Raw genomic sequence first — 22,037 nt, forward strand, 5'->3', positions numbered from 1 at the left:
ATTTGTCCAGTTGGATATTTGGTGAATTTTTCTAAAAGTAAAACATGTATGCACGCGACCGTGTGCTTCCTTTACATTAACGAGGACTGACCATTTGTCGATGAACATTGAATGCTACGAAATATGGACCGTTTATTTTGAAAGTGGTGCAGGTCCATTTTTTGTTGTTTCGAGAAAATTAAAGGTTAACATATTAGTCAATTCAAAAATATAAATTAATTATGTCAAGTCTGGCAATATTTCTATTAACTTACTAATATGTAATTTGATTATATAAATTTCTTTTAGGCGAATTTAACTAAAATAATATATATTTACAAGCTGTAAATGGACTTGCAACATTTTCATAATTAATCAATTGTAAAAATCATTTAATTTCAATTATGAAAAATTAAATATCACTTAAAATATATTTTGTACTAATCCAATTTTGTTTATGAATAATAACAAGAAATAAAATAGGAGTAGTATTTTTTATTTTAAACGTTAATTATATTTATATATTGTTAAACTTAACATAAGAGATTGATATTATTTATTTATGCTCTTTATGTGGCAGTGTTTTGAAGTATTCATGATGCACAGGAAGTATAACTGGCATAACTTATGTTTTTCGTATGTAATAGGTCTGGCTTTGTTATACAAAGACGCCAGGGAAATTCTTTCAAATTTTTGCAGTCTTCCCCGACATGTAGGCGACAAATCTAACGTCTTAAATTCTGTGTTCTCCATCGATATTTTATATAAAATAGTATATTGTGCACTTTTGCAAAACCTCATCCAATATATTTTTAGCCAGTTTACCTTTTCTTCGTTAGTATTTTTTCTTCAATTTCTTTGAATTTCGTTTTGTAGATCTTTTGCTGAAACAAAATTCTCCTTCTTCATTTCGCGTAAAATAAATTTTCTATTTTGTCGATATTGTTTTATAACATCATAATAATCCTGTGGTGTGTACAAGAAATAGACACATATGTCTATGGAAATTGGACTTACACCACTTTCATAATCAATCGCTACGCAATTTCTTTCATTGGCCAATTTTAAATTGAACAAAGCATGGCGTTTTTTAAGATATTAAATATTAACTAGCTATAAATAAAAAGTTTACACTAAATTAATCACAAATTATGTGATCATTTTTTTACCAAAGTGAACTTACACCACTTTCAAAATAAATGCTCCATATATTTCTGCTCTTTATTACTTTTATCATTGTCCATTTTTAGCCCTTGAAATCCCTCTTGACAATTTTGATGTTCACACAGAATTCAATTGGATTGAATAGAATGGAAGATATTGGTCCAAAAATCGGGCAAGTCCACCTTTTACATAGATTGTACTTGTTGAAGTTTTATATATTTTTACACATCGCCGATTGATCGGTGCAAAAAACAGAGAAGTCCAATGCGTTCATAACAATTTCTGGACTTACCCATGTGATCGTTGGGAAGAAGAATCGGCCATGTGCAGGACTCGGTCGGCTTTTATTCTAAAATACAGCGTCACCGATGGTGTTAATGTAGCGTTAATCTATCAGCCAATGTGTTTCAAACGTTTAGTAAATTTTTTCTATTAATTGCGTGTCTTTCTTCTTATTGATTCGAAATTTCTTCGGACTGACAAGAATCTTATCGATCACCTGGCAGTAAATACGTGCCAATGAGTTGTCAGTGTTTTAGGTGAAAAGGTGAAGCAAAAATAAAGATGCGAAGAAACAAAATATTTCATTTCAAATTCCAGTATTTTGGTACATGAACCGGGCAAGTCCAAATATCAAGGAAGATTTCCCAGGGACATTTTTCAAAAACGTAAAAGGTATCATTTTCTTATCATTCGTCATATTAATGTCTTTTTATATCCAAAATATTAGCGTGATTACTTAAACAAGTCGTATTTGATTGAGTTTTATTCACTTTCCCACGACTTTTAAAATCTGCACTTGTTCGGGTCGGTTTTTACACCAAGGTTTTCGATTACATTCACCTTTTCATAAAGTGTTGGTAATTTAAACTTTCTCTTAGAGCTCACTTTATTTGACGTATATAAATGCGAAAGTTAAAGACGCGGGAGATCATAGCAATTACGCGTTCGGCCGACGAAGAACAATTACCTTATACGGATATGAATGGAATTGAAGGGCAAAGAAGCAGGATATCGCTTGTCTTGTTTTTCGAGACAATCCTAACGATTGGAAAAAAGAAGACAATATTGAACGATTGGTTCCTCGCATCTTGAGACACACGGCATAATTACAGGCACACTTCAAGTTGCAGAGGCAGCTGCCAGAGAAGTTCGATTTACGGAGGTAAACTTCGACATGTAGAGTTCTGGCTATTCTATTGGGTTGGCAACTAAATGATTGCGGATTTTGTCATTACGTGGTAATCTCTTATATTTTAAATCAACTATTATTTCATAATTAATTAACAAATAAATTCTAGCTTTTACTAAAGTTGATGAATGAACTAATGAAGATACTGGTGTAGGAGCTATTATTGCTGCTAGCAATCAAATTATAAATATTAAATGATCACTTCTTGTAAATACTATTTAAAAAATATAAATAATATAAACATATTTATATTATAAAAAAATAAATTTCATCTTCCAAAAATTATCATAAAGGAAATTATTATTAATAAACTTCAATCTCCCATTAGGCGGTAATGACAAAATCCGCAATTACTTAGTTTCCAACCCAATAAATTAGAGTTATAGAGGTAAAATAACGCATCTGGAAACGTAGCAAATAATTCGAGTTAACCCCTTGCCATACTTTTACGAGTCTGAGTCATGATGAGAATTTTGAGCCAAACCTGAACATGACGAGTCAAGTTCGTGGTCTAATTTCATGTCAAACGTGAATATCACGAGTTTCACTCGTAGTCCTAATCTTGGGCCAAGTATGAATGTATCGAATGGTGTTTTTTTTTTCTAAACACGAGCGCAACTATCTACGTGTCGCGTCGGTTCAAGATTATTTCACGTTCCGCACGTAAGGTGAGAGATTCGTACTCCACTTGTGATAGTTATTTCAAAATTTATTATAAAACTGACAGAGTAACAGTACAGAGTGTCACATTAACAGAACAGAAATAGGAATGGAATGTCGAGTGCTGTCTTGGGAGGATTTTTATATCAAGGGTTTGGTTCCTGTGGAGGGGTTATCGCTGGATGCCGTCACACGGGTATGCTGTTATTGCTTAATTGTAGTTTTGATGGCTATGGTATACGAACTGGTATGTAAAATATGATTATCCTATATTCTGAGATCACCATGACATACGCACTCAGTCGCACGACCTCATATTTTAAGTTCCGGCACTCTGTCTCCATCGCTTCGGCTCTTTTCCTAACGATTCAGGCACAACGTTTGAGCCCGGATTCTTCCGAGTTAAATGGTATAGCAAGGGGTTAAAGTGAGTTTTATTTCAACTTCTAAGGATCAAAATTGTAGTCTCATAGTCTTCAGAGGTTGGAGTTATCGAGGTTCGAAGAGCTACTATCGTTTGTCCAACGAAACGATAGAGTAGACATAAAGAAAACGAGATTGCTGCGGCTGCAGCTATTGGGTTGATAACTAGCGACACTCGATTATGAGAGTTTACGTTGATAAGTTCGCTAATTCCGTTAGTATGTACAAAATTGTAGCTATTTAATATTGATCAATTGCATCTGCGAATCAAATTGATTTATTATATTGTGAAACCAACAATATTCTCTCATGGAAACTGGAAGAATGACGTCAATGCCGCGGCATGATTAATTAAAATGTACTTTACAGAGCCGAGCTTCGATCTATCTCCTCAACTATATTAGGGATAATAATAATTTTTCATTATGTGGATCATCATTTTTGTGGACTTTCACGGCAGTTAAAATTCTAACGGAAAAGAAAAATTGCTCAGGAATGGAAATGCAAAAAGTAGTAAATATAGAGTTTCATTTCCATTATACGTATTTCTCTCTTCTTTAAGAACCTGGATTCGTGCAATGGAATCTCCGAATTTATAAATGCAGAATTTGAGAAAGACATTTCTCTTTATGCACCTATTTCAGATTACTAAATACCTTCACAGACGAGTAGTGTGGAACTCGACAATAGCATTGTACTACAAACTCAATAAAATATCTAAGTTCACACTTGGACAATAAACTAACTGACTTAGAAGCAACACATTAAACAAAAAATAAAACGTATCAAATTAGTTAAGGAGCAATTAGACTCGCTTATCTCAATATAATCGAAACTTAGCAGGAATAACGAAATTTTGATATAAAAATGTGTAACCGATTTGGATATATAGAATCCAGCTGTAAGGAATGACAGTCAAGTTACAGATTCAAAAAATTGAAAATCAACGAGCTAAGATCCTCCCTGCAATCATAAACGCGCACTGGTATGTTAGAAATTACGATATTCGCAAAGCATTGCACATCCATACTGTATCTTAGAAGAAATCAAATGACTTTGTAACAAACACAAAAGCAGAGTCGAATTTCACGTAAATTCCACTGTGGCAAATTGTTGCATTATACCAACTATTACATTGCAGTTACACTACAATGGCAAACTGTTATTTACATTGTTACATTAGTCTTACTGCATTCAGAAGACTGAAACGAAAATACTCTTTAGACTTAATATAATTTCTTCCTTAACATAATTTTCCTCTCATCGTACAAACAACAATACTACTGTAAATAACAATATTCACGTGACTTTTAGAGTGCTTGTTGCTTGAAGTAGCAGAAGCCACAGGTACTCTTTGCCCTAAATATTCATAACTATTTATGAACTATACTAAATTTAATAATTATACTAACTACTTATAAACATTTATAAGTATTTGTAAATATTATGATACAGATACAAGTAAATATGAAATTGGAAAAAATTAAAGATTATAATGTATACAAGGTTTTTCATTTGAGAGTTACAAATGAAATGGGACGTGAAACATTTATATTACAACCTCTAACTTCATTGTAATTCAACTTTTATCAACTTAGAGGAAGAAATTTTAGGAAGAGATTTTTTATTTCGGATAGAGTAATAGTATTCGTAAAAACTATTAAACTCAAGGGAAACTAAGAGTAGCAAGTGGTGAATCCACTTATCCTATTGCCACGATCCTGACTATACCGAACTGTTGTATCATAATCCACTTTGTCAACTCTTATAAAACTTTTCCCATATTCACTCCACCATGGACAGTGATACATTGTCGTGTTTCTCGCGAATGAGAAGCACATTCAAAGCATATACAAAATTTATCATCCATAAGACCGTATGATAACCATAGAAACCTGGCCGAGGAGAAACCTGATGCCTCGATCAACACTAAAACTACCATACCAGTCGAATTGACTGGTTTTACAAATTTATTTTCAAATTTCTACTTCGTGTTATACTCTTTTTCCGCAATGATGTAACGAGTATCGCAACGATAACTAAAAGAATAATATAACGAACTTTATTTTGTTTTTTATATATTCAAACTCAACATAATTTTGTATCAAGGCTACTTATATCAATAGCAATCAAAAGTGTAAAAGGGTCCTGTAATCTGTTTGTCGAACCCCAATTAACCAGTTTCCTCGTTTTGTACAACTTCGCACACATTTTTAACATTTTTACTGCGTATCATTCGATATGATGATATTAGTTATCAGGAAAATTCTGGACCGATCGCTAGATCGCTAGATGCTAACACTAGAAATACCACACCAGTCAAAACGACTGGTGCTACAATTTTATAAATGTGCCGATCCTCGTTTAGGTCCATGGTCCCAGATTGGTTAATAATACCAAAAATGTACTATATAATATGGAATTTCTTCAGTAAGAAAGTAATAAATCAATAAATATAAAAATATTCTATTGCTACATATTTTTTAAAGACAAATCATTTTGACTGATTTTGGTAAAAATAGCTTCGTGTTAATTATCGGTAGTTCTAGTTGAGGTGAATAGCCCGTGATAGTACTGAAGAAGTACTAGAGTATAATTAACGGTTTATTTATTAGACTACTACCAATATACACTTTTTGTGGAACTCACGGTCGCACTAGCGGTTCACAGTTCGCGTTTACAAGTTTGGTTCACAAGCAGTGCGATACAGTGTCGGTTGAACAGATTGCGCGGGGCGAGTTCGGACGATGATTGCTCTAGATGCGTCGTGGGGCTCTAGTCGATTATTAACTGACTGTTCGTCACGATGATGCTACAGAGGAAAACTATGACAGGGTGTATCTAAGGATGCGAGATCATCCGATTCGTTGAGGAAAGCCTTGGTTCGGAAAGTGAGGGAAATGGACGCCGTTGTTAATTGGCTAATTCTTGCGTTGGTGGTTGGAAAAGGATGCTAACAGCCCTTGAAAGAAAGTCGCTAGCGGGAAGCATCGTACGTGAGAAAAGCAGATTTCTTGTGTCTTCCCGTAGGAGGTAATAGGTTTAGGGATTGCTAAGAAAAAGACAAAATGTTTGTCACATTGGAGGACCTTGGCGAAATAAATCCTAAGATTCATTGTAGGTCCTGGGCTAACTGAAAATATTCCGTGCGGATGTATCGACATCTGGCAATCATCTTATCCGAAGAATAGGGTCTTTGTGTAGCGAGCCACGAGGCAGAAACCGTTGGAAAGTTTACTGTCGAGTTCCGCTACATAGTGTTAAAGTTGCAATCAATTTCAAACTAATAATAATCAAACCCAATATGAAGCGAACTATATGTGTGCCACTAACAACTGCCAAGAACCGAATTTTCGCCCCCAAATTATATTACGCATTTGGCGAACTTTAAAAGTAACCCGGTATTATTCCTGACAAAGGATCGGACGATAAATTCCAAATAATATTACTTTACAGCTGGACATATTGGAAAGAATTATTTCAATGAAACAATGAGGGGCCACGTATGTATCTCTTTGATGGCTGACAGAAAATCAGTTTACAGATTCGTATGAAATATTGCTTTCTGCATTAACAATTTATTTCGATGTTTAAAGGATTCTCTTAACTGCGTCCGACGTGTATACACGTCAATCCAAAACTTTATTTTGCTGTGGTTGACGTACATACTCGTCGTGTGAAATAAAAAGTTACCATTGACTATAAAAACTCAAAATTTTAGTAAAAAGTAAAATAAATAATATTTAGTGGTATGTTTTCTTTATACTTCCAATAAACCCATCGTGTATTTTATACCAAAAAGCTTGATTATTTGATTATTCCCTTTAGTGCGTATACCATTTATTCCTCGGATTGCTTTGTGTACTTTGCTGCGTATAACTTTATAACCAACTTATGTAACTTTATACCACCTACATCATCAAAAGCAAATCCACTTCGAAGATTTGCCGTCTGCCAAAAAATGGAATCCGCAAGGAGTCGCGTTACCATACTGAATTAATTGAATTTTTTAAATTTTCTCGTTTATGAATTTTATTATTTTTTGGCAATTTTTAAGTTTTTAATAACGATGCCTTTTTTAACAATGAAATGTTAATTTTCTATTGAATTAAAATGTAATCCTTCCTTGTTTTGCTTTACTTTTTTTCATAAAATTTTTTTAATTACTTGCTTGATTTTAACTACGCACGCCGTAAGGGAGTTTTGAAAATAAATTCCGTAATTAACAGATTAATATCAAAACATCAAATGCTTAAAAGATATAAAATATCAGATTATTGTCTATAGTTGACTATCTCCCGAAGAGCAAAAAAATACTTGAACATATTCCAATTTTTGTTAAACGAAATGATACATAATTTGTATATCTGTAATTACATACATACACGGTGCCTTAAAATCTGCCGAATGAAAATTCTATTCTACATGCAGTTTTATTCTACGTGCAAAATTAAATTAAAAAAAGGAAAAAAGAACAATATTATCTCGTTAAAAACTTCGTTTTCGAAAAAAATGAGTGGAAACTAATCACTTTTTTCATATTTCGAAACTTGTAGTTAATACGTATCATTCTTACAAAAACGAAGCTTTCAATGAAAAAAATGCTATTCCATTATTCGATTTATTTTCGTATATGCAATCATCACCCGGCCTGTTGTACATGATTTTTGAAACATCCTATATATCATAGAAAAACACGTCTACCTGAATCATAAAATTGTGGGTCTCATGACAAAAGTTTTTATACAATTTGTTAATTTTCATTCTATAAGTCAAGACACATATAAATCATTTTTTAAGATACAAATTATCATCTAAAAACATGGAAAATTTTTTGTTACGATTTATCATAAAAGAATCTAATAAAGTGAAGTCGTTACATTCTCGACGATAATAAAATTCCTTTTAGCGGCTAGTGACGTAAGGTCATAAATCATCGTTAAAATTGTCAAATCTACCGTAACCTCTATCCAAAAATACACATTATCCATCAATATCAAAACGTACGTAGCTTCACACACATCACAGAATCACATATTACTCTCGCCACCATCAGTGGCGTTTAAAATATCTTTTTCAGGTAAAAAAATACTATGAAAATCCTAGAAATGTATAGACGTAGACGATATCTAAGCAGAGATTAAACCCAGCGAGACGTTGGATATGAAAACCAAGTTATGTAAACCAAGAGTGCAACCTGGATTAAGGATAAGTCAATCTTAATACAACTTTGTCATTCAATAAATCAATAGCCAGGAAATCGAAATTATTAATATTAATTATGTTCCCAGTTGGTTCGAAACTTAAACTCAGTTCTAAAAAATTAATTTGTGACGGAGATAGCGTAGATTAATATAGAATAATTATTTTACTATTATCAAATACACAGTGTCCTCGAAATCATGGTGCAAGCGGACGGGTGGTGATTTTACGTGTAAAAATAAGTCGAAGATAAAGAGTGATAATTTTTTCTTTGAAGCTACATTTTCAAGAAAAATGAGTTCGAAGGTTCGTCAAGTACGCGTACACTAATTGTAAGTTTCGACGTATACGACTTCTCTTTCTGCTCGTGCTGATGATAATTTTATTAGTCGAGCAAAGCTATGTATGCAGCAACGCGGTCGATGTTTTGAACACCTGTTACGTTAATAAAGTGACTTTTAAAAAGTAATACTTTTATCCTTATTTATGAAACCATTTCAAACACGGATACTGCAAAAATAAGATAACGGCAATGACAGGAAGTAAATTGTGACATTGTCCATGTATATAAATATCAACACGAGAGGAAAGAGAAGTCGGATACCTCGAAACTCACGAATTAGCACACGGTCACCCGATCGATCTTCAATCTCATTTTTCTCGAAAACGAAATCTTAAACGAAAAAATGTTATTCTTTTTTTCCGACTTATTTTTACACGTAGAATCACCACCCGACAGCTTGTACCGTGATTTCAGAGGCACCCTGCGTATATAAGCTTAACGAATGTAGATTAAATAAGTTCAAATAACTGCAAATGTTTCCTCTAAGGAAAAATGTACGTTGTAGCTGGCAAAATACGTCGTAGCGTGACGAAGTATTATTGTAAACAAATGTGTATTACGGTAAGTTGGTGTTGTTGATATGAAATTTTTAATTCAGAAAGGATTGCAGAATCCTATATCGCGTGGACCTTGATCTCCCTACGATAAATATTATCCACCCTCGGTAGCGTTGGTAACGAGATCGTATCTGACGGCATAGCGTGTCATTTGCATATTTCAGCCGGAGGCATCGAGTAGATCCTTGCTTTTGGCAATGCGAAATGCAGAAGGGTGGCAACCGCGGTTCGATTTACATTTCAGTATCGAAACGGTCCTTCTACCCCCAGGTGACTAACGTGGCTTAAGCAGAGTGGCAAGAGTAAATAACGTTTGCTCAAGTTTCACGTGTCGTTGATGTCGCTTTGTAATTTTAATAGAAAACAGGTTTTCAACGAAGAAATATTAATAATTTCTTTCTTTGTTAATCTTTTAGTCAACGGGAGAATGGGAGCAAATACTAACAGCAAGACCCGCCATTTTTACCAATTTTCTTAACAAAGGATAAACAATGCGAGTACTTACCCTGGCAGGACATGGCGAACTGTCCCGGGAGAGACTGCCGAGAGTCACCAATAACCGACGCGAAGCCCCCAACACTGAATCTCGCCATCCCTCTGTAAAAATAAATACAGAACTCTGTTATTTATCAAAGAACAGTTTTTTAGGCTTTATGTGGCAGTCGTATTTGCTTCAACGAATTTTTCATTTTTTCATGGATAATTTGTAACTACATATATTCCGGGAAATTAGGATGTTTCAAGTAATGTTATAATATATTATATAAATTATATATATGTAACGATACATGAGCTAGAGGGCAATTCAAGTCACGTTGTTGTTTCGCCCAAGAGTATCAACATCGATAGGATATACAGAATGCTAGAATAAAACAACTCCGGGCAAAACAATGTCGTCGCTACGTGTAACCGTCAAACAAAGGCAAATGGAAACTTTTCGGTACCCCCTCAACCAGTATAAATAAACGAACACGATCGTAAGGTGACCAGTTTTTCAGTCTCAGTCTCGAGCGATTTTAGTAGCGATCAACACACAGTTTTTAGCGAATCAATTAGCACTGAGTGTCTTAGCAAACATTCTTTTAACGACCCGTAGCGAGCAATCTACGGTTTAATTTGTATTTATAATTATTTTAAAATATATTTGACTGTTTCAACATCGAGCAATCTCGTCATTAAACTACCACACGGCCAACCATTCTCAATATATATATATGTCGGGTTCTCATTATGATTAGGGTTACGGGCGTGTGACGAATCTTCATTTTTTTTTTTTTTTTTTTTTATATTTGCGTTTAATTTACAATCAATTCTCGTTAGAGGATTTTAAGTAAATTTATCTGACGTGGTAGTATGACATGGTTAATAAGTGTTTATAGTATGTTTGATTCTATTTGAATCTATTGCTTAGGTCTAAGGTGTAATGTTTTTTTAGCCTGCGGGTCTGTTCCGATGTGTCGAGTAATTAAGTAATTAGAGGGTTTTGGTGGTTGTTAACTCTTGTGCTATTGCTGAATTTGGATAATTCTTCTTTGACTGTGGGTATCTTGAGGTCGTGATGTATCGTTTCGTTGGTGACGTACCAAGGTGCATCTATTAGGGATCTTAAGGTTTTCGATTGGAATCATTGAAGAATTTCGATGTTGGAATTACTTGCTGTTCCCCATAGTTGGATTCCATGGGTCACAGGTTTTAATATGGCCTTGTATAGTGTAATTTTACTTTGCGTGTTTAAGTTGGATCGTCGGCCGATGAGCCAGTATAATTTTTTAAACTTTGCTTTGAGTTGTTTGGTTTTATCTAAGATATGTTGTTCCCATGTCAATTTTCTGTCCAGAATCATGCCCAGATATCTGACTGACTCTTTATCTGGAATAGGTATATTGTTTATCGTCACCTGTGGGCAAGTTTGTTTTCGTAGCGTGAAAGTTATGTGACTGGAATCTTCATTTGGATTAGACAGAATTTGACAAGTAACCGCGGTGATTAGACACTAATGACAATTAGTTTCAAGTCTTAGGTTCAATAACGAATCCGCGGTCAACGGGATAATAAATGTATTTTCCTCTAAAATCTAAGACTCGACTTACTTGTACACAGTACAAGTATTACTCAACTATAACTAACTCTTTATTGAAACGTAGAATATTCACCAATCGTAAAGACGCGATGTAGCTCGTTAATGAGACCTCACGAGAGAATGACTTTCCGTCACGATGCTGCAAAGGAAAAACTATGATAGAGTGTGTCCAGGGACACGAGATCATCGGATTCGTCGAGAAAGGCCTTCGTTCGAAAAATGAGGGAAATGGACGTTGCTGTTAATTGGTTAATTTCTATGTTGGTGGTTAACCGCCCTTGAGAAAATGTTGCTAGCGGGAAGCGTCGTTCGTAAGAAAAGCAGATTTCCCGTATCTTCCTGTAGTAGGTGGTAGATTTAGGGACTACTAGGATAAAGATTGTTTGTCCCTTTGAAGGACCTTAGTTAACTAAATCGTAAGATTTATAGCGGGTCTTCAGGTTAGCTGAACATGTACTGTGGAGATGCATCGACATCTTGCCCGATCTGTGTGTGACGAGCCACGAGACAGAAACCGTTAGAATGTTTACTGTCGAGTGCAGCTACAACTATTTCTTTCTAAGGAGAGCTATACAATTACTCTATATCTCTATTAGGTAAAACCGTTCATCCCGTGACCGCGGCTACGTTTAGCGACTAGTTGCCACTTCGAGCCCAAGCTCATTATCGCAAATCTCGGACAATTATAATCGGGTTAACTTATAAAGATTAAAGTATTGGGGATTTTCCAAAGAATTCCAAAGAGAAGGCCTAGTGTCCTTCCATCTTCGACGTATATATTATACAAATATAATATATTATTAAGTATCCTAATACAGGCGAATCTCTGCAACTTGAAAAGACTACAATTTTGTTCATTCCCTCATGCTTCGCTGCGAAGACCTCTAGAAGTCGAAATAGAATTCACTTTAGCTCAAGTTATTTGCCACGTGTGTAGATGCATTATTTTGCGTTCGTAAGTCGAATTTAGAATAGACAGAACTGTACAGGTCAAAGTTGAACTTCTATCGCCGGTGCCTCTGCAAGTCGAAGTATGCTTCTAGCTATACCGTGTGTCACAAGATGTGAGAAACCAATCGTTCGATATCGTCTCCGTTCTTTTGACTGTTAAGATTGTCTCGAATAACGTAAGACAAGCCGTATCCTGCCCCTTTGCGTTTTTCGTCGGTCGAACGCGTAATTGTCATCGTCTTCCGCGTCTTTAACTTTTGCATCCATATACGTCGAATAAAATAAGTTTTAAAAGAAAGCTTGAAACACTAACACTTTGTGAAAAGGAGAATATAACTGTGCCTTCTTACAAAGCACTCGTATGTCGAATTTTCGTTTGTTACATCGCTTTCACTCGGAAATTTCGATAAGTCGAAACTTTAGAATCTCTAGAACTCGAAGGATTTAGCTTTTCTCTTGAAGTTGCAGTTACTGATGTTCGATTGTACTTACAAACGAAGACGTAAATACACAATAAAGGTAATTATTTACAAACATGATGACTCCTGATGACAGGGAATGACTCTTCATCCATTTCGATGATCTTTAAATATGTTGTGAAGCTCATTATTTTGAACTATTTTTCCCTAAATATGTTACCGTCGCTCAGCCTTAGGTTCCAAGATTTTATTTTATTATTTATTTAATTTATACTTTACAATTTGTCCAGCTGGACATTTGGTAAATTTTGGTTCCGAGATATCCAGAAAAATTTCAATGAAATTTAATTGCCATTACACTTCACAGCTGGCATGGGTGGTCGCTGCACGCATCTTTATATAGCCCACCTTAAACTCAACTCACTAATGCTAATGGTTTTTAATAAATAATGGAATATAATGGAACAGAAAAAGGTAAATTAATGTGTTATAATTAGGCTAGATGGCAAATTATATAATATTCAGTCGCTAACGTTAGCATAATATAATTTGTATTTCATTCGATTTCGTAAGAGTATCGTAAATTCAATTAATAAATACCATTCATTGCTATTTATACGTACCACTAAACGTAAATTTATGTATAACGCGAAAACTAAGGCCGTGCGTGATTATCATTAGGTTGCGTGCTGAGGACATGTATACATAGATACATCACCATGAATAATTATAAACTCAATCCTACTTTTAGAAGTTTCATAAGATTAAACCAGAAACTGACGAAAATCTTCTATTTATATAACTTCATATTATGATACAAAACAAAGCTAAAGATACAATGAAGAAAAATTTTCTTCTTTCGAAGTCTGGAAACAATTAAATTTCCTCTTAAAGTTGTGTCTTTTGGTGTGAATAAATATAAACTCAATGTTCATTTTGTTAACTTTACATTCGATATTTAGTGAATTTTTCTTTATTTCTTATTACTACTATTAACATAACAAACATTATAGAAAAATCGCTAAAGAAGAGTTATCAAAATACTTAGAAAGGAGGATGAAGTGGAAAGTGGAAACGAAACCAAAGCAAGGGAGTATTGGAAAGAAGAGGGAGAAAAAAGATGCAGGCTATGTAAAACGAAAGAAGAAGATCTGAGACATGTAATAGAAGAATGCGAAATAACGAGAGGACCAAAGGACACAGAAAAAATACTAAGCGAAACTGGAGAAGGACTAATAGAATTGAAAACAATAATGGAGAAGAGAAGGGCAATATAAGACGGGAGGGAACGACAATAAGAAAGCACAGCAAGGAGGCAAAAGCCCAAAAGTTGCCATAGTTTTAGAGACAGAATATATAATTGCCCACAGGTGACGATAAACAATATACCTATTCCAGATAAAGAGTCAATCAGATATCTGGGCATGATTCTGGACAGAAAATTGACATGGAAACAACATATCTTAGATAGAACCAAACAACTCAAAGCAAAATTTAAAAAATTCTACTGGCTCATCGGCCGACGTTCCAACTTAAACACGCAAAGTAAAATTATACTATACAAGGCCATATTAAAGTTTGGAGCTATGGAATCCAACTATGGAGAACAGCAAGTAATTCCAACACAGAAATTCTTCAACGATTCCAATCGAAAGCCTTAAGATCCCTAATAGATGCACCTTGGTACGTCACCAACGAAACGATACATCACGACCTCAAGATACCCACAGTCAAAGAAGAATTATCCAAATTCAGCAATAGACACAGCACAAGAGGTAACAACCACCAAAACCCTCTAATTATTCAACTACTCGACACCTCGGAACAGATCCGCAGGCTAAAAAGACATTACACCTTATACCTAAGCATTAGATTCAAATAGAATCAAACATACTATAAACATTTATTAACCATGTCATAGTACCACGCCAGATAAATTTACTTAAAATTCTCTAACGAGAATTGATTGTAAAATAAACGCAAATAAAAAAAAAAGAAAAGCATATAATGGAGTGCAATATAATAGAGTGGATAAGAGGGGAGGTAGATATATAAGAAAAGAGAGATAGATAAGGTGTTGAGGTTATTGGATGTATGTGAATACAAAGGAACGCGTGGATAAATTACAAGGTAGAAAATATATATTTTAAATACAAAGTGTAAAATTAAAGTTCAGAATATAATTGAGCCGATCCAGATCCGCACGCTAGCAGTGTTACCCTATGACTGAAAAACCCTGAAGCCAACGTTGCTTGTGTACCGTTTATGATTTGCCTTCGACGCAGTCTTTTGTCTACGCGCTGTCGATGGCTTCAGTGCTTGAGAAAACTAAAGACCAGATGTAGAGTTTTTTTTAGAAGTGGTGACCACTTCAACACAAAAAAAAGAGTTTAGAGAGATATAAGGGAGGAGACAATATGGTGATAACGCCATAAGACTGATAGAATGTAAAAAACGTGATAGGTAAACGAGATGTAAAACTGAAAGCTCGTCCAAAGCCGAAAGGCACGGACTAAGAAATAATAATAATAATAATAATAAGTTATTACTATTAACTTACTTGACCTACTATCCACTGACTTATTTAAAGTTTCCTATTGAATATCCGCCCACGCGGATTGTATTCTTCTTTTAAATTGAACGATATTTTCTATAGGTGGTTTCTCCTGGCCGTAAATTTTTCGCACTGAGAAGCTTCTCCTCAGACTCTCGGTCGGGTTCAGATCAGGATTCAAATCTTTTTTTTTTTTATTATTATTATTTAATTTGTACTTTACAATTTGTCCAGCTGGACATTCGATAAATTTTTCTAGCTTCAAATCTTAAAACCACTATTTTACAGTAGCTGCTGTACGAAGAAGAATATTCTGTCGTTGAAAAATTGTCTCGTTGTCTTCTATTTCGGCTATGAAAGGTAATAATTCGTCATGTAATATTTCCCGATATCCTATAGCGTTTAATTTATCCTTTAGAAAAACAATTTCTCTTAACATATCCAGGCATAATCAGTGGTTTCTTGAAAATATCGGAGAAATAATGCAGAAAACATTTTTGAGTCTATAGTTATTCACAGCGTTGTATCTACTGGCTCTAATTAATACATACACATGTACATTTAATATGAATAGACAAATAAAATACTCGCGAATAACATCATGTTAGTCATATTGCAAAATTCCTATTTCGACGTTAATATAATTTTGATAATCGAATAATTGTATTTCTTGATATAATAGCAAAAATGTTTCTAGTGACACGATATCAATTATAATATATAGCAATAAATTCAATAATCATAAATTTTAATATACAGATTTGTTACCAATTAGTCTCGCTTTAAATAAAAATCTTAAGAAATACGCAATATTAAAATTACATAATAAAAAAAATATTTTTATGTATATCTGGCACTTGTACATGTATAGAGAAAAATTGTTCACAGTCATGTCCCTGACAACATATTTCAAGTTCATTGAAATCACGGAAATAATTATCAAACTTTAACAAATTCTCCGATTCTTTCGCTATTAATTTTATTCACTAGCAAGCAGAATATTCAAAGATTCTAGATTAATGACGAAATAAAATTTATAGGACAGGGGCAACGTGTATCCTAGCGTATGGCTATCGTTATTTATCCGAACGACCTGTTTTATCGCGTCGAATATTTACCAGCGCGTGGCATAATGCGAATAAGAAAACAGAATACAAAGCGAGAAGGGGAGCAGCGACAGGGTAAGCCGCAAGGGAGTTTCATATTGCTGGATTAAGCGTTCAACTTCCACCTTCGACTCTGTCTCTGTTTCCTTGCTCGGTGTCTTAAGCCTGAACCTGCTAAGTTATGGTCACGACTTTCATTAAACGGCTAGATGACGGATCGCTTTGTCTCGTTTAGATTACGGTCGGCGATGAAACCAGATTTAATCACGGGAGAAAATCCGATATTTGGCAGCGACCACCATCGTTACTAATCCGCGAACGTTTCGTTGTAATATTCTCGAAACGTGCTCCTACGTGAGCTGATGTAATTAAAGCGAGCTGTCTCTACGGTTACGTGTGCATAAAGAAGATTTTATAATTACCAAAGTATATACTTCGTGCTATAATAAAGATTAGTTGAGTAAATTATGTTCTGTCTGCTGCTTTTAGCGCTTGCTACTTTACATTCAAGTTCCTATTATTCGAAATCGACAGGTACGCAAAAAATACAAGGAAAGAACAGCAACGCATTCAAATCAGCTGGCTGCTGAAGCGAGCAAAACTCTCATAGAAAGAAGACTAAAAAGAAAACACCCCACTAAAAAAATAAAATAGACAAACTCGAAGATCCCACTAGGGGTAGTCATCCACATGTTATTTAGCAAAAAAGTTAGAAAAATTTACCAAATGTCCAGCTGGACAAATTGTAAACTACAAATTAAATAATAATAAAAAAGTTCTTATTATTTTTATATTCTTCATGTACATAATATGGAGATTTTTTATAGAAAAATCTCTGTGAGAATCTTCAGAGAAATATTTTATTTTGTAGGATATTATACATTTTATAAATTATCAAGTTATATTATTTCCTTATTGTCCACATAAATGTCAGCCGCGTAATTGTGTACCATCAACTACTTATATTTTATGTAACATGAAATCCGTAATTTGATATAAGTCAATGTAAAATAAATTTAAACACATTAATATTTACTGAACCCCAACAAACTCTTCGATTCAATTCTTTGATTCTCTCGCTAAAAAATTCACCGTTGCGTACAATGCTCAACGACCGATCACAACGATCAACGATAGAATGTTCGATAAAATTACATTTTTGTGTCTTTACGGGAAACATAATAAAACGAGGAAAGAGAGATGAGAAACTCGTTTATGTAAGAAGGGAAGAGAAATCTTTTCGTTCGATAACGCGATAAAAGTGACTCTGCTGCTGCACACAATTACAGGCATAAATTCATAAACCGTAATAATAATAAAGTTACAGCGTAAAACCAGCTACGAGGGAGAAAGAGCGAGAGAGATACGGTTGCAACGTGGCCACCAGCCGGCCTCCGGATTAATAAATCTCAATTACGCGAGTTAATACCGAGGGCAATTCTCTCCCCTGGCCGCTAGCGTTCGCAAGGAACCGGATACGAGGGTGAAGGCATTTCTATCGGGCATTGTCGCTGGAACAATGACGATGACGATTCTGCGGAACTACCTTCGCTCGTGTAAAGTGCGATCGTAACGTTGTTGAAATTTATCGCCGTTTACTGACAGGACCCTCTCTCGTTAATCGTCTTTACGTGAAAAGACTGCAGACTATTTTAATTATTTAAAAAAAATTTTTTTACTCTCACGATTATTACTAAGTACTTGTACAATTTTCTATTAATTCTCATTAGATTACTTTCTCTCTTATTATTGTTTAATATTCGATTGAAGAGTGTTCGTAGAAAACACTGTAAGTGCCAAGAAACAAGCTTTTGGGAAGAAAACGACAACTTGTTCATTAACATTAAGTTCAAATTTATGAAAAAGAAAAATGTATCTGTAGAAAAAGCTTGTGTATGCCATGGCTTAGTTGTAAAGGAAACCTAATGTGTCATTCGTCTTGATGGATGGCATAGACAAAAGTCAAGAAACAATTAACTAACGTTTATTGGTATTTATATTTTTCTTCACAGAAACGACATTGTGACACTATCTTCTACTATTGTTAATAACTATTTTGGGAAAGGAAATTACAATTCAATTGTATACTATGGTATTCTCATTGCTATGTAGAACATTTTCCACTAGAAACTCAAAATTTGTCATTCCTGGCACTTACAGTGTTTTCACTCTTCAATTTTTCTATATAGAGTGTCCCGAAAATATAGAGTGTACACGCAGAAATAAATCGAAAAGAGAAGAATAACATTTTTTCGTTTAAGGCTTTGTTTTTGAAAAAATGATACGTATTGATTACAAGTTTCCAAGTATGAGACTCTTATTTCTGCTCGTTTGTATTTTTAGATCCAGAGTGTAATGACGACGTTGAAGAATTAAAAGCAAACATCGTTATGGCTGTCAAAAATTTAAAAAATATGCATGATTCACTACTATGTAATAATTTGGTATATAATAATTTAGTTCAAAGAGTGCAGCTGTGTATACAGCAACATAGTCAACATTTTGAACGCTTGGTACGTTGATCACAGGGTTCTTAAAAAGTAGCAATGTTATCCTTATTTGTGCAACCATTTAAATTAAATATAGAATAAAGGAGAGTAATAATTGATGTGGCGGAGATAAGATAACAAAAATAACAAGAAACAAGTCTCGACATCGTCCATGGTTAATAATACAGACACGAGCGAAAACAAAAGTTTCATAATTCGAAACTGCCAGGTAATACACGGCTAGCTGATTGGCTTTCCAAACTTATTTTTTTTTGGAAACGAAGTCTTAAACGAAGAAATATTATTCTTTCTTTTTTTTCCAATTTATTTTTGGACGCGGAATCACTATCCGAACGCTTGTAAGATGATTTCGGAGACACCCCGTATAATATTAATCCTAGCGAAGATCTCTTATTTATCATCCTATAAATCTTCCAACATATGTGGTATATGTTCGTGCATACTCAATATTAATTTTCTAGACTTCGATTCTCCTATTTATTAATGCAGAATGAACAAGCTTTCATTCGTCGTATATCTTCAACTATGAAAATAAATTCAGTCATATAACCTTCACGTTGCGAAAACAATCCTGCCCACAGGTGACCATAAATAATATTCTAATTCCAAACAAAGAGTCAATCAGATATCTGGGCATGATTCTGGACAGAAGATTGACATGGGAACAACATATCTTAGATAAAACCAAACAACTCAAAGCAAAATTTAAAAAATTCTACTGGCTCATTGGCAGACGTCCCAACTTAAGCGCGCAGAGTAAAATAATGCTATATAAAGTCATATTAAAACCTGTTTGGACCTATGGGATCCAACTATGGGGAACAGCGAGTAATTCCAAAATAGAAATTCTTCAACGATTCCAATCAAAAACTCTAAGATCCTTAATAGATGCACCTTGTTATGCTACAAACGAAACAATACATCGCGACCTTAAGATACCTACAGTTAAAGAAGAAATATCCAAATTCAGTAATAGATATAACATAAGAATTAACAACCAGCAAAACCCACTAGTTACTCAATTACTTGACACGACGGATCAGATTCGCAGGCTAAAAAGACATTACCCTCTAGATTCAAATATTAGATTTAGCTAGAACCAAACATACGATAATCATTTATTATTCACGTCATAGTACCTAGCCAGAATAATTTACTTGTAATTCTCAATGAGAATTGATTGTACACTACTTCCAAATAAAAAAAAAATATATCTTCAACTATAAACGTATAAGATTTAATTGTATAAGATTCAAAATTAAGCAAAATATTTCAAGCGAACATGAGTCGCATTCTATCTCGACTCAACATTCTATCTACGGTAATATTCTACAAATCTCAATTGAATCGAGTTACTTATCGCTTATTTAAATTTCTTAATATACGCGTGCCGATCTTAATTTATAAAATAGAATAAGTGAATTTTAGATGACACATTAAATCGAAAGAAGTTTCTACCGTATGAACCGGGAAGACGTATATCACTTTACATTGCAGAAGGTAATATTAAAGCTGGCAATTTTAATGTTGATATTTCTGTTTTAGCACATGTCAAGTAAACGTCGGGAACTGTCTACCGATCTAGTGGGCAAACATTACTGAATCCTAAATGCGTCCTGCTGTTTGCACGTCGAATTAAACCGAAATAAATCATAAATATTAAACGAAGCTTTCAGTCGTGGGATTACGAGGGTTGCAGCCGTCCCCACGGATGGCTCGTCGTTTTACCTCCTCTTTCTCTCCTCTATTTCTATCTCTGTCGCGTTTCCTCCACGCCGCCGGAAATTGCGCAAGTCCTTACCTTCCTTCCTCTTTCCCGGAGTAGCCGGACGATTTCAATTTCAATGACAATGAAACCTGATAAAGGCGTATCTTTCTCTTTCTCTCTCTCTCATACACACACACACTTTGCGTACGACCGCTGACCAGCGAACGAGCTGACCTTAAAATCAAGTGGCCACTGCTCATCCTTACAGCGGAAGCACCCTTCTGCGATCTTGGTTAACCTCAAAATTGTGTCAGATATTCCGATATTTCGGAAGAGCTTGCTTGTAAATTGCTTTAAATCATATTGCGACATGTAGGACGCGCGGAGTAAAATTCGGTTATTAAATCAACCAATACTAAAGTATCCTACATTTATCGTGCTCCATCAATATCTAGAATATATAGGGTGGGCCATTTAAACGTGAACACTTAGGTATTCCCTTCTTTCTAATTTTTATGGAAAAAGTCCTTAGGACAAAGTTGTATTCTATTTTTTCTATTTTTTTATTCTTTTATTTCTATTTTTTTGCAAGGTCATTTTCTTCAGAGATTTCAAGATCATTAGTATAAATAGAATGATATATTCTTTTTGCAGATTCTTTTAGACCACAGAAAGATAAACTTGAACTATAACTATGCGGTTTCGATCGTTGTATGTCGAGACATTTACATGTAATAATCCTAGGAAAGAATTTCTAACGCCGCAAGAAATGAAAAATGCAAACAGATGGTCTGTTAGAAGACTTAATTATAGTAGAACTGTAAGTAAATATAATTTACTAACAACAATATAATTTATTAACATATACTTGTTAATATATAATTTACCAATATATGTAAATGAAACGTAAAAATGACGAATTAGTTCACCAAGGCCAATCATCCTCTCAGTGATGCGCAGTATAACGTAAACGTTCGTTTTAATACAAATCCATGAAGCGATAACAGTTCGATAACGTTAGGAAGTATCAATGCAAATTTCTCGAGACACAACGATCAAAAATAATACGGATCGACAACTTTGTCTTTTTGTGCTCTAGAAGAGTACGCAAAAAAAGAATATATCATTCCACATAGAAAAGTACCGATCACCTTGAAATCTCTAGAGAAAATAAAATAAATATTCTAAT

At 34.3% G+C, this 22,037-nt stretch overlaps 2 protein-coding genes and 2 long non-coding RNA genes across 5 annotated transcripts in view; 2 read left to right on the top strand and 2 right to left on the bottom strand.

The window, feature by feature from the left end:
• The window catches only part of Chat (Choline acetyltransferase), a 183,944-nt gene that overhangs the window by 122,371 nt on the left and 39,536 nt on the right, over window positions 1–22,037 (bottom strand). For both annotated transcript variants that reach the window (XM_072002502.2, XM_072002503.2), the window contains exon 2: window positions 10,026–10,117. In XM_072002502.2, coding sequence (XP_071858603.1) covers window positions 10,026–10,117 — 92 coding nt within the window. The remainder of the gene's footprint in view (window positions 1–10,025; window positions 10,118–22,037) is intronic.
• Window positions 1–22,037, bottom strand: part of Vacht (Vesicular acetylcholine transporter) — a 118,949-nt gene that overhangs the window by 43,588 nt on the left and 53,324 nt on the right. The gene's annotated exons all lie outside the window — the stretch shown is intronic.
• Window positions 1–22,037, top strand: part of LOC139986871 (uncharacterized) — a 166,718-nt gene that overhangs the window by 39,548 nt on the left and 105,133 nt on the right. The window lies entirely within an intron of this gene.
• On the top strand, window positions 14,976–15,496 carry LOC139986303 (uncharacterized). The gene is made up of 2 exons (XR_011799614.1): window positions 14,976–15,046; window positions 15,443–15,496. It is a non-coding gene; the product is annotated as an uncharacterized lncRNA (long non-coding RNA).

Source organism: Bombus fervidus, chromosome 4 (genome assembly GCF_041682495.2).
Source record: "Bombus fervidus isolate BK054 chromosome 4, iyBomFerv1, whole genome shotgun sequence".
Classification (NCBI taxonomy): Eukaryota; Metazoa; Arthropoda; class Insecta; order Hymenoptera; family Apidae; genus Bombus; species Bombus fervidus.